This window comes from Phaethon lepturus, unplaced genomic scaffold (genome assembly GCF_000687285.1).
Source record: "Phaethon lepturus isolate BGI_N335 unplaced genomic scaffold, ASM68728v1 scaffold1136, whole genome shotgun sequence".
NCBI classification, from domain to species: Eukaryota; Metazoa; Chordata; class Aves; order Phaethontiformes; family Phaethontidae; genus Phaethon; species Phaethon lepturus.
In genome coordinates, this window is record NW_010546744.1 from 98355 (window position 1) to 110405 (window position 12051).

A 12051-nucleotide genomic window follows, 5' to 3' on the forward strand; every position below is an offset into this window, starting at 1 on the left:
ATCAAGGTACCCTTGCTACCAGGCACATGGAGGGAGGGCAAAAAACAGTATCCAACATCTACATGTAAGGGGAAAGGAGATGATGAGTGTTTTGCAGTAGAGAAGAAAACAAGGTAACTTCATCAAAGAAGCAAAACTTAACAGGGCATTGTTTCAGAGGTGTCCATGCTCAACCAAGAACCATCTCCTCCCATCTTTTTCCCCCCCTTCCCCTTTCCCTGCCTGCCTTTATCCCTTTACATACTGTTGGAAAAACCTGCTGCTCTTAGGAGACTCATCTCCTCAAAAGATACATTCAGAAGCCCATAACTGAGACGTTTTATGTCCCCAACAACGATTTCCAAGTTCTTTCTTTTGATAAATAGCAGCGAAGAACAAGGGAAAGTAGTCAGCAATTTATAATTACCACCAGGGTAAAAAAAAAAAAAGTGTTGATGTAATCAAGAAGTTCTTAGCCTGTATAACAGAAAAGACAGCAACTTGAGATTAACACAAGTGGCATCTCGCCATAGTTTCCTACCGTCCCTGGTTTTCACCTAGCAAACCAGCTGAACAGTAGCAGCTTCTTGTTTAAAAAAAAATAAATAAATATAAGGAAAGACAAAACAACTCATCTCCTTTGGCATCATTGCAAATGATTTACACTAACTCAAAAATACCCAAGAAAACTGATCACTGACTACACCTTAAGAAGCAGTAAGTATAAAGACTATGCAAATGCATTCAGTATTGCACTGATATGAGTTCAAAGTATTTACTGTCTGTGTCCCAAAATATTTTTAAGTTTGGACACATCAGAGCAGTAGAGGGAACATCCCTAACTAGCTAGTCCCCACAGCTCTATTTTCTGGTTCTGTTCCCCCACCACGATGCTCCAGATATTTAACAGATAGAATAATGTTCTTGATTTTCTCTAGTGTGATTTCTAAACAGACTGTCTATGAAGTGTGAAAACTATTTCAACATGTACTTCATAGCTCCAGAAAAACCCCAAACAGATGTATTTCCCCACCCCATTAATCCACAGTTTAGGAGAAAAACCAGTCATGGAAAAGATGACTTATACAGTACTCCATTATGCACAATCCCCACTCCCTAGTCTCAGGATTTCTCTGACCTTCCTTGTCAGATATATTCTCAAAAGTTAGCATCATATTCACAAAGACATTACAGCTCTCTTTAAATAGATGTACTAGTGTTTGAAGTTGCAAAACTAATAATTTTCAAGCTTTTGCACTCAGGATGAAATGTCATTTTAATACGAATGAAAAGACTGACTGTATGTACAAGCCAAGGTAAGATTTCAGTTCTCGTTTATCAGAAACATCAACCCAAAAGCTAAATTGAGAACACACTTCTACTTCTATGTGCATTTGAAGTATGTACAGTAAAAATACCAACACAGCCTCCATTTGTCAACTAGAGAAAAACGCAAGGATTAATTTTAAAGTAACTGGTAAGCAATCCTTAAATTGAAGCCCAAAATAAAGCTAGAAAACCGCTGCAAAAAAACCAGCTGATTGCATCATATCAAGTACTCAGAAAAAAATTTTTAATTCTCAGTACGCTAGAGAATCAGCTTTTTCCTCTTTCAAACCCAGTGAAACTGTATTATCCAGAATGTACTGAAGAACATTTTACATCTATTTAAGACCAAAATAAAGGAAAGAAAACCAGCTCTAACTTTTTGTGCTGTATTGAGGCATACTCCTTACGAGATTGCGTAGAAAACATGATGGGTGAAAATCATTACTAGTAATTCAAAATATATCTTTTCAAGGGGAGCCTAGACTACTGTAAATGGCATACACAATACCCACAGATGATGAAACATAATCTAGCGAGGATTTTCAGCTGTACGATGTAAGGGAGAGGAGAATGGGGTTTCCCAATTAATAAGCTAGGAAGAAACCGGTTCTGAATAGGTCACCATTTGGAACTTTGAGTAAGTCTTGAAAGCCTTTCAGGAAAAAAGTTACAAGAACACTTGAGTATTTCAATGGTGCTCTCTTCAGCGACCCTACCTAATATGTCTATTAAGTACAAGCATGCAAATATAGGTCAATCCACAGGCACATAGGATCCATGTTAAAAACAGTAAGATAGCTGTGATGAGTGGCACCAACAATTCTGATGACAAATACTCAAAAATGTTGCTTTCTGAATTACCAAATCAAAATCCTGAAGCAAGTTCCTGCTAGTCTTCGTCACACTGCTAAACACTAAAGTAGGCATGTTTTTCCCCCATTATTTTAGCTGAGCTCAAAGAATTTTTACAATATTTAGTAAGAAAAAAAATTAAAGTATTTCCCCTTTTTAAATTTACACAGACGTTTAATTAGCTTTATTTACAGAGCAGTTTTTTCAGTCTCCAATAGTGCCTAGATAGCATCATCAGGCAAGAATGCCAGTTTTAAAAGAGAATCTATATAGAATCCTAAAAATAACAGATGGTGATGCTCCTCCAGAAGGGGCAAGCTGGACTACTGAAGCAGCGCTCTCTACATGGCTCAGTTACTCAGGAGTAATTCTGTTGCAGTCTCTACATCCCATGATTTTGAAGACAAGGCCACTATTACTGCATTCTGCAATGAGAAAAGAAAAGCAATAATATTTTCAGTGTATGAACCTGCAGCTCTGAGAAGTGGAACAAAAAGTTCACAGATTAATCAGAAAACGTTAGTTTACCTTTTGTTAAATCCTAACATAATTTAGAGAAAAATTGTTTCAAAAAAGGCAGGGGTAGCTCACAAGGTTTACTAATAATGTAGTATTTTAAAACTGATTCTTAAAAATAATTAGCAAAACAGAACGATTAGACCTACAAAAAGGTCATGAAAGTAGCAAGTCTACTTTAGTGCACTAATGACTCCCTGTATTTATAGACATACACTTGCCCTGCCCCTACTGGAAAATATTTAAGTTATATATACTTACCCTATCAAAGCCCATAGCACAAAGGTTTTCTATTTTTTTGGTGTATTCTGGACTAGAAACTGGTGCTCCAGCATACACATGTGCCCAAAGTCGAGCTGTCTGTTTAAACATTTCTGGATTTTGTTTGTACTACACAAGAGAGAGAGGGGGGGAGAAGGGGAAAGTTAAAACAACAATCCAACCAAAAAGCAAGATGATATGGCAGATTCCAATCTATCATTCTTTCTACAATACCTTCAACAGTGTTTCACGCTGACCATACTGCTGTTTTTGAAATGAAATTCGGATATGAGGACTACACATAGTCAACCTAAGCAAGCATTTGATTTAATGCATTTGACTTTAGGTTAAATTATGCACTGCAGGTATTTTATGCGTACAGTAGTGTACTGCTATGATCAAAAGTAAGGTAGCTATGTTTATATTAATGGTTGGACTTGATGATCTTAAAGGTCTTTTCCAACCTAAATGATTCTATGGTATTTAGCACAGCTACTGAAAATTTGTATTCAGTGTGGCAGTGCACAAATTACCCCTATGTTAACATCTCCTGAATGTACATACTGCATACTACTCTAATGTATTTTTCTAATCATTTAAAAAATATGCCTGGTTTTATACACTGCAAGTAGGTCTGCAGGTTTTGAGTCAGTGCTGACATTTTACTACCAGGCTTCCTCCTGAGAATAAGCATATTGATAGCGTATGTGACAAAAGAAGGGCTGAAAAATGGGTGAGCATGTGCAAAAAGCTAGGAAGCTGCAACTCTTTTCATGCAAGCTATTACTTACCAGAAAAAATAATCATGCAGGGTATGTAAATATTATTTTGCACCAATCTTGTCACTAACAAGTTTTCTAATAAACAACAGAACGGACCCTATCACAGAGAGTTTTCAGCCTGCACCAAGAACTAAAAAACCAAGGAAGTGGGTCATCTGTCATAAATTGTACTCAGAAAAGCAAGATGAGTTTCTTATTTTAGCAACTTTTGTATGTAATATCAAGTTTAAGTTTTTTGCATTAAAAAAAAAAAAAGACTCCTTCCCTTAATCATTACACTTTTTTTAAAAAAGTAGGTATTCCCATCTTTACATATATAATAAATTTTAGCCCTAAACAGTAAGACCAGATATTGCAAAATATATTATTCAAACATGTAGATGCATTTTAAGGACAGAAACACAGCTGATAATCATTCTAAGCATTTTAGTCATACACGAAAACAATCATTAAATCTAGAAAGCACCGTCAAAGGGAATACAATACTTTTTACTGCTTTCAATTTTACTTCTACAGCAACACACAACAATTACACTGCATTGTGTGCTTTGTACACCTCCCACTAATTCTGTTCCACGTGAAGTAATTTGTGTATTTACTATCTGGTTATTAATGGCATTAACACAAACATGGGAGACAATCTATTGTTGGAAATAGCTCACTGTGTTATAAATACAGTGGTCTGTAATAAATTTCTTCGGTTGTAATAACTAGAAGAAGAGGAAGGATTAAGTTAAGCATCAGTAGCATCCTGAAGTACTATACTCTTCTGCTCTTAAGAGATCCTCCCCCATTTTTTGGTTAATATTTTTGAATACACTGCCAAGCCTAGAAAGCAACTAGCTGAAGTGCAAAGGATTAGTCATAACTGCATTTTATTCAGAACTAGCTTTCAGTGTTCTATAAATAAAATTCCTTTACTTAGGTACCCGTAAATAATCTAGCTTCTCACTGACTTGAGAAAAGCCTAAAGGCACCTTTTTACTGATGTCTCTGTATCAGGAATCTGAGGTAGTTAATGTTGCTGTACTTAAAAAAACAAAAAACAGCAACCAGTTGAAGTAGTTTTGACACCCGACAGCTGTTGTCTGAAAATACTGACATCATTCAAACAGGCATTCTCCCCATGTTCTCCCTGTGATTCAGCTCAAGAGGTTGTAGCACACTGCCATTTACCTGGACAGCTTAGTAGTCTAGCACATAGTTTAGTAAATTAACATAATGAAAAATGAGTGTGGAGGATAACTAATTCTTCTTTGTTTGGGAAAAAAAACACCCTCAAACACTAAAAATGATCCCACCATCAAACAAAACACAAGGAACTGGGTGTTTACTGCCACATCTCTCAAAGATGTTACAATTGCTTTCTACCTACATACACATGCTTGTAACTCAAGGCCAAACCCCAGTATAATTTTTATGCAGGTATTTGCAGGGAACAGGAGAAACTGAATCCTCCCTGCATCATCTATGCCACAGTCCCACTGGATACAACCCCACAAGGACCTGACAGGCAGCCTGGAAAATTGCTCTTCAGAATCTAGGCAGTTTCATGAAGATTTTCGCCTGAGAAACTCTTCTTTCCAGCTCAAATGCTTCTACGAGACTTAGGACTCCCACACAAAATTCTGCCATCGGGGTCAGAATGGGAAACACTATTCTTGTTCTTTGTGAAAAAAGAAAAAGTGCTTTCGTTTAATAAAAAGACAGTGTGACAGCAAGGGCACGCATCCGGCAAGAAAAAATGGTGCAGGGACATGCCTGGTGGCCTTGCTGGCCTTTGCAGCAATTCCCCCTGCGCAGAGCAATTCAGTCTGACAGAACTGTTCAGGGACATTTGTTCAGAGCAGCCTTACAGTACTGCAGAATCCCACAACCAAGCCTTGTGTACTGACTACCGAGTATAGCAGCAGCAAAAAGTTCTCCCCCACCCAGTGGCTCCATGTTTCCCTCCCAACCCTGACAGGTTTGATAAACTGCAGATCTATCATCCTACACAGATTTTTTGGAGAGAAGGGGCACACACTTTGTCACCCTGTCCTGGAGGGTTCTGACTTCCAGCATCAATCTCATCTGTATCTCCTGTAAGAACCTTCTGCTTGCTTTGTTCTTTTGTTACCAAAATATACCCTGACTGCCAGTCAGTGGGAAAGCCAGACCCTCTCTGTCCCCTGAGGAAAAAGAGAAACACCACGCACATACTTGGGACTTTGTTGAAAATCATCAGACTATTAAATTATGGAATGACTGTTCCTATCTTTCATCAACACTTTAAATAGAACCATGTCAGCCCTGGTATGGCGTAAGATCCAGTTGACATTTTACTGCTAGTACCTGTAAGTTATTGCTACTGTCTGAAAAGTAACAAACCCTGCTGATTATACAATTCTACTGATACCAATTCAACCAGTGACTAAAATAGTTATCTCAAGTACTTGCAAAGGTAATATACATCGGATATTTCATTCTGATAAATTGCTCCTTGGGATTAAATGCAACAGTAACTAAAGTCACTATTCATAAAATTTTGACATTAAAACAAATACAATGCTCCACAATATACATATTAACCTGGAAGAGGAGCTACACACCAAGCCAAATCCAAAGTACACCATGAAGTTAAAACTCATTTTAAACCAGTACCACATTGCTTTTCTCATACTAGAAGCCTTAGATTTTAAAGGGCAAGTTATACTCAATTCATTTTACTATGCTGTTCTTTCCTAACATTTCTGACAAGCTAAATAAGGAACAAAACTAACAAAATAAACCTCCTGACACTGTAAAGTAACTGCTACTTACTCTGGAATCCAAAGAGTAAAAAGCACAAAACACCACAGTAACTCACACTTACTGTAAGGCAATTTTCCAATAAATTCTTTTAAATCTTTATCTCCCACAAAGTTTGGGGCCTAATCTGAGTTAGCAAAAGTTACAGAAGTGTTACCAATTTCACAGTCAACTCAGTATCTTACCTGGTTTGCCACTACTGCATCTTGTGGATCATCTGGTTCTGCAGCTGCCAACAATGCTTGCAGCGATAACAACACTGTTCTTAGAGTCATTGCTGCTGCCCTAAAATTAAAAATTTTGAAATGACTTGAACAATTCCCATGCCTGTACTCACCTTTGCTGCTGCGCTAGTATCATAGAAGATGTAAGAGTACATGTACAGATCGTAACTCTAAGAATTGTAATTTTAAACTGCTGCAGCTTATAGGTATTAGAACACCATTCAATATATGTATTTAAATAGGGTTTTAAATGTGAACTTTCTTATTAACAATGTTTTCTTAAGCTTTTGGAAAATACAGTCCTTGACCTACACATTCGACCATGCCCACCTAACACAATTCATTTCATCCGGGGGAAAAAAAAAGGCCAATTTAAGTTTATGTTGTCCTTCCTTACTACCAGAACAGCACCTTGAGTAAGGTCTAGGTACTGAACTGGTAGCCCATGTGTGCTCCCTCTGCTGGCACTCTTCATAGAGTAATGTCATATACAGAAATAGTGACCTATATTTTAAGTACTTGTAACAGATGAGGAATTTTATACACTAGGTATGTTTTGCATTACATCAGTTTTAATATGACATTTAACAATTTACATAGTGAATTACTACTATAATAATAAAAAGGTTTGGCTGTTACAGAATGTGCAATTGAAAATATTATCTCAGCTTCCTCTCATTTCAACCTGACATGACTACTGGAAGCAGGAAAACATTCTGTAGTTATGTTAGTGCTGTGAAGTCACTCTTTTGCCTCTGTGAAAGAACTGTGTTGAAGGTAGCATAGTTCTAGAGTCGGAACTTCTAAGGTTCTAAGTTCTCATCATTTATCTTGATCTCAAAGTATATTTAGAATAAGAGACTTCAATAATTTAGTAAGTTCATGTGTTCAGGTATATTCATAAAAGTCAACAAACACTCAGGAAAGTAAAAGTATGAAACTGTTACACACTGTAAATCTGGAAAGTTGTAACATTTTAAATATACAGTTAAATTAGATTTTGATCATTAATACCAACTCTGATCTACCATTTCAGCTGGCACACACTGGAAACCCAATAAGGACCTCCCAGAATCTGTGAGAGTCCAGTATTTCAGCTGAGTTGAAGAGTTAAGTAGACTCTTAATTGTTGCAGTAAAGGCACAGACAGATGTTCAAACCAATTCAGAGAACTGCTTACTCCGCTCAAGTACTAGTAGAAAGGTAAGTGGGGAAAACTGACATCTTAGATTTGAGATAAATGGTTATGGCACATGAAATGCCAGAGGGAAGCTGTGAAACACAGGCATCCAATTTCTTGCAGACAAACTGTTGAATTTTGAATCAACAAAAAACTTCGTTTCTTCTTTTCAGAAGACAGAAAGTAAATGCAGAGAGTCTGTTAGAGTGGGTGGGGAAGAGTCTGACCTGATGGTCCAGACACAAAGGAAGCAGTTTGCAAGTCTATTTCCAGTCTCAGATTTCAGAAATTTACGTATTTTCCAGTACAGAGGCACTGTATTGAGGTACTCCAGCAGAATATACTGATGAACAGAGAACAGATGCTGGTAAAACATCAGAGGTACGTTTGTGACACCCAAATATTATATTCCTAGATGCTTACATTCACAGCTTTCATGCTATGTCACTAGCCATTCAAATATGGCATCCTTCCCTAATTGTTTCTAATTCTAGAAGATTTTTCTAGAAACTTACTTTTTTTTTTTTTAGATGGATAATCATCACTGAGCTTTCACAGTGCAGTATTCTACATCAAAATCCAAGTGAGAAACATCCCAAGTGACAGAGATTAATTAGCACATATTGTCTCATTCCAACTGCCACATCAGCTTGAAGTCCCTCAAGCTGAACTTTGCAGACTTAAATCTTCAGAACACCCTCACGCTTTTAGGTCTGAATTCTGACAAATCACAAAACCTTCACAATGTAATCCTCCTTTTCCAAACCTATTCATTAGTAAATAAACTTTTTTCCCCCCAGAATTTCAGATTCTCTTCCAGTTAAATTTAAGTATTTCACAGGTTCCAAGCTGACTGCTTCTTCCAAGCCAAAGCATGTTTCTTTAAATTAGAAACAAAGCTGGGGATTAACTAGTAAGATTATATTTAAACAGACAAAGAACACCTAGTTACTGAAACATATCCTCAGTTGTGTGATGAGAGCCTAGTTAACAAAGTAAACTCAAGAATACAAAGCGTCTTGGTTTTCCACACCTAAATCACAAACACAAAAACCTCCGTGAAAGAGCACAGAAATATTTTGTGCTATTTTATAATTTCCTGCTCTTTGTGATCTCTAATGTTTTATACTGTCTCGAAATCAATCTATTTAATGTATGCATTGATGACATAATTCACAGTGGTACCTGCTAGTATTAAATGAATGTAATGCAACATGTTTACTATTCTGGCATTCAAATGTCACAGAATGCTAAACCTTTCAAGCCTTACTATGGTCACATAGATTTAACAATTTTTATTTTTATGCAGTGAATTTCAGGAATTATCACATCCACCACACATGCTATGAAAACCAAAGTTTTTTTTCCCAGTCAAGTAATTTTATTACACTATTTGGTGTAGTTTTAAAGATAGACTTAATATGAAATATCTATCAATTGTAACTGATAGCGTAGTTACTTTCACCAAATAAAAGCTGTTCTGCACTTTCCTTTACAGAAATCCTTCTACTTTGGAGACACCTGAAAATAATGCCATTATTTAGAGTAGAGAAGACATAAAAGGCCACTTGTGTCACTTCTACATGCAATTTACTTCCATTTACACCGTACCTTCTAGGAGTGAAAAATATACCTTGGGGAGCAGGGGGCATTACTAAGGACCACAGGTGCCATGAATGCCCAGAAAAAGTTCTGTGCTGACTCAGACTGTCTCTGGCTTTCAAGACTGCTAGGCCCTTTCAGTCCCTGTTCATCTGTTATGTATGTAGATTTTTATATAAAGCATACTGGGACTTGAACTTCTGTTCTGATATTCCAATTTCAAAATGAGCAACAGAAATAAATACCCTAATCCATTTGGATATACAGATGGCTATATGCTCAGAGAACTCAAACTCTAAAATAATAAGTTTATAAACAAGACTAGTTTAGCTACATATGTAAAGAGGTTTAAAAATGTAGTTTACAACTTATTTTCAAGTCTCAAGTCTCAAAATGGCTTTCACATCTCATGCATAACGAGACAAAGTCTTCATTGGACACAAACGTTTTAAGAAGAAATATCCTTAAACCATGAAAGAAAATCTGTTACAGCTTCAGCTGCTGTTTGTATTAAAAGAGGAAATTAAAGTTTGTGATTAATGGTAAAGAAAGTCGGATGTATTTTGTATAACTATTGCATACTCATGTAACATATTCTACCTTTAGGACACCAATTAGCTTTCCTGATCAAAGAAAGTAAAAAAGTCTTGTTATTTTCTACAAGGCTTACTCTTAATTTTTCAGACATAAGTTAAGATTCCCAGAAGAAACTGGAAGGACAGCTAAAAACCCATTCTCCTTTCCAAGTACCTTAAAAAGCTCTTCTTCCTTCCCATTATCCTCTTTTGGGAGAATAAAGTGGATGGAGATGACTGCCCAGAACTACGTTTACAGACGCTAGTAAGACAGGAGTTGTTCCTCATCAGCAAAGCGCAAAAACAATTCTCATGATCAGTTCTGAAGGAAAATCTATGCTAATAGTGGCACAAAACTAAAAAACCCAAATACATGCAGCCCACAAGCTAGAGAAGAATGTGACACAAAAGGAGTTCTATTTTCCTTAAAATGAACTTCCAGTGGAAAGATACAGGTCTTCTACATTTTCCAGTGCTCTTCAAGGTTTTATTTTTTCAGAATAGACTCCTGGGGAAAAAAAAAAAGATTTCCAGCTCTTCTTGCATTTCAAGTTTATTTCTAGGTGTGGATTTATGCACAACATCTCATGGAGCGCATAAATTCAAGCGATTCCCTTTGGTAACTCAAGCTAGCTGCATGCTTGGGTTTTAGTTTTTTTCTCTCTTCCTTGCCAAAGGCAATGTTTTGTGTCACTCCAGACAGACTTCTGTCTAATCTGTTCTTAACTGGATCCTCACAAGTTTCTTGGAAAATCTATTTCAACGCTTCACCATGCTTAATATTCTGCATGCTAAAATGGCTTTCCAGTCTTTCATTGTAGGTCATATTTGCTTAGACCATCATTCTTGTCACTTTACTCTGAATTTTTCTTATGGTTCTCATCTTTCTTGGAATACAACACTCAAAGCGGGTACACTACTTCAACAAAAGCCTGCCCAATCATAAATAAAAAGCTGGCAGGTTATATCCTGAGTTTTGCAGGTAAAACTTCCTATGTACCAGCATCCTATTCGCCATGCACATGTTAGTACATTGCTTTTGTCCCATGACATAACTGGCTCCTGTTTTCTCCTAAAGTTTACAGTAACCCTTGACCTCCACTCCCATCCCAAAATGCTGCTTAGCCACTATGCAGGTTTGCAAGTTTGACATCTACAAAACGGAAGGAAAGGCCAGTAGCATCTACCAGTGAGTAAGCTGCACAGAGCTCACTACGGGGAAGTACTGTCCCTCTGAGAACTTCAAACTAAAAGCCTCCACTCCAGACATCCTGACCAAAAACCTGGCTTTCTACTGGCATTGCATTTCTAAACAGCATGGGAAACCTGTGTGAATCAGAACAAAGAAAGCTGATATACATTTTATTTACTTAGGCTTTTTTTTTGGTAGTATCTTGGGGCACTTCCATTAAAAAAAAGAGCACCCCTAGTTTGGGTGAATATAGTGATAATATTAAAAAGCATGGCAAGCCAGCTGTGCCCAGCATGCCTGAGGTAAGAAATCTCTTACATTTCGATGAGCTGAAAGAGTCCCAAGAGGATTATAAAACACTGTCAGTTTTTCTTTTTCTTCTTCATTTTTAAAGGCTAAGTAATTTTCCATTTAGGAAGTTTTTACTTATGTTCTGTACATTCCTCTCTGGAAACAATCTCTCTAGTTACTCTGAGAGGTAATCCAGCAGAACAACAGGAACAGCTGCAGCCAGCAGATTGCTGCTCTACTCTGTCAACCAAACATGGCTACTGGGAAGAATTTTTAAAAAAATATTAAAATAATCTGCAATATTTATTCCATTTGTGAAATAACTAAGCTTGTTAACCCAAGAGAAAAGCTCTGGGAACTTGTACAAGGGCTTATGGAATCTGGAAGGCGGGAGGAAATGAATAAGGCCTTTGAGTGGAAGCCTGTTGTATAGTCACTATTTACAGGAGAAATACGAGACTGGGCACCCGTTAGGGAA

The 12051-nt window shown here is 37.0% G+C and overlaps 1 protein-coding gene across 1 annotated transcript in view; it reads right to left on the minus strand.

Annotated features, from left to right (window-relative positions):
• Positions 1–2313: 2313 nt before the first annotated feature.
• Positions 2314–12051, minus strand: part of UBE2K (ubiquitin-conjugating enzyme E2K) — a 24580-nt gene continuing 14842 nt past the window's right edge. The window contains exons 5-7 of the mRNA XM_010289398.1: positions 6695–6794; positions 2938–3066; positions 2314–2585 (exon numbers count right to left, since the gene is read on the minus strand). Coding sequence (XP_010287700.1) covers positions 2511–2585; positions 2938–3066; positions 6695–6794 — 304 coding nt within the window. The 3' untranslated portion in view covers positions 2314–2510. The remainder of the gene's footprint in view (positions 2586–2937; positions 3067–6694; positions 6795–12051) is intronic.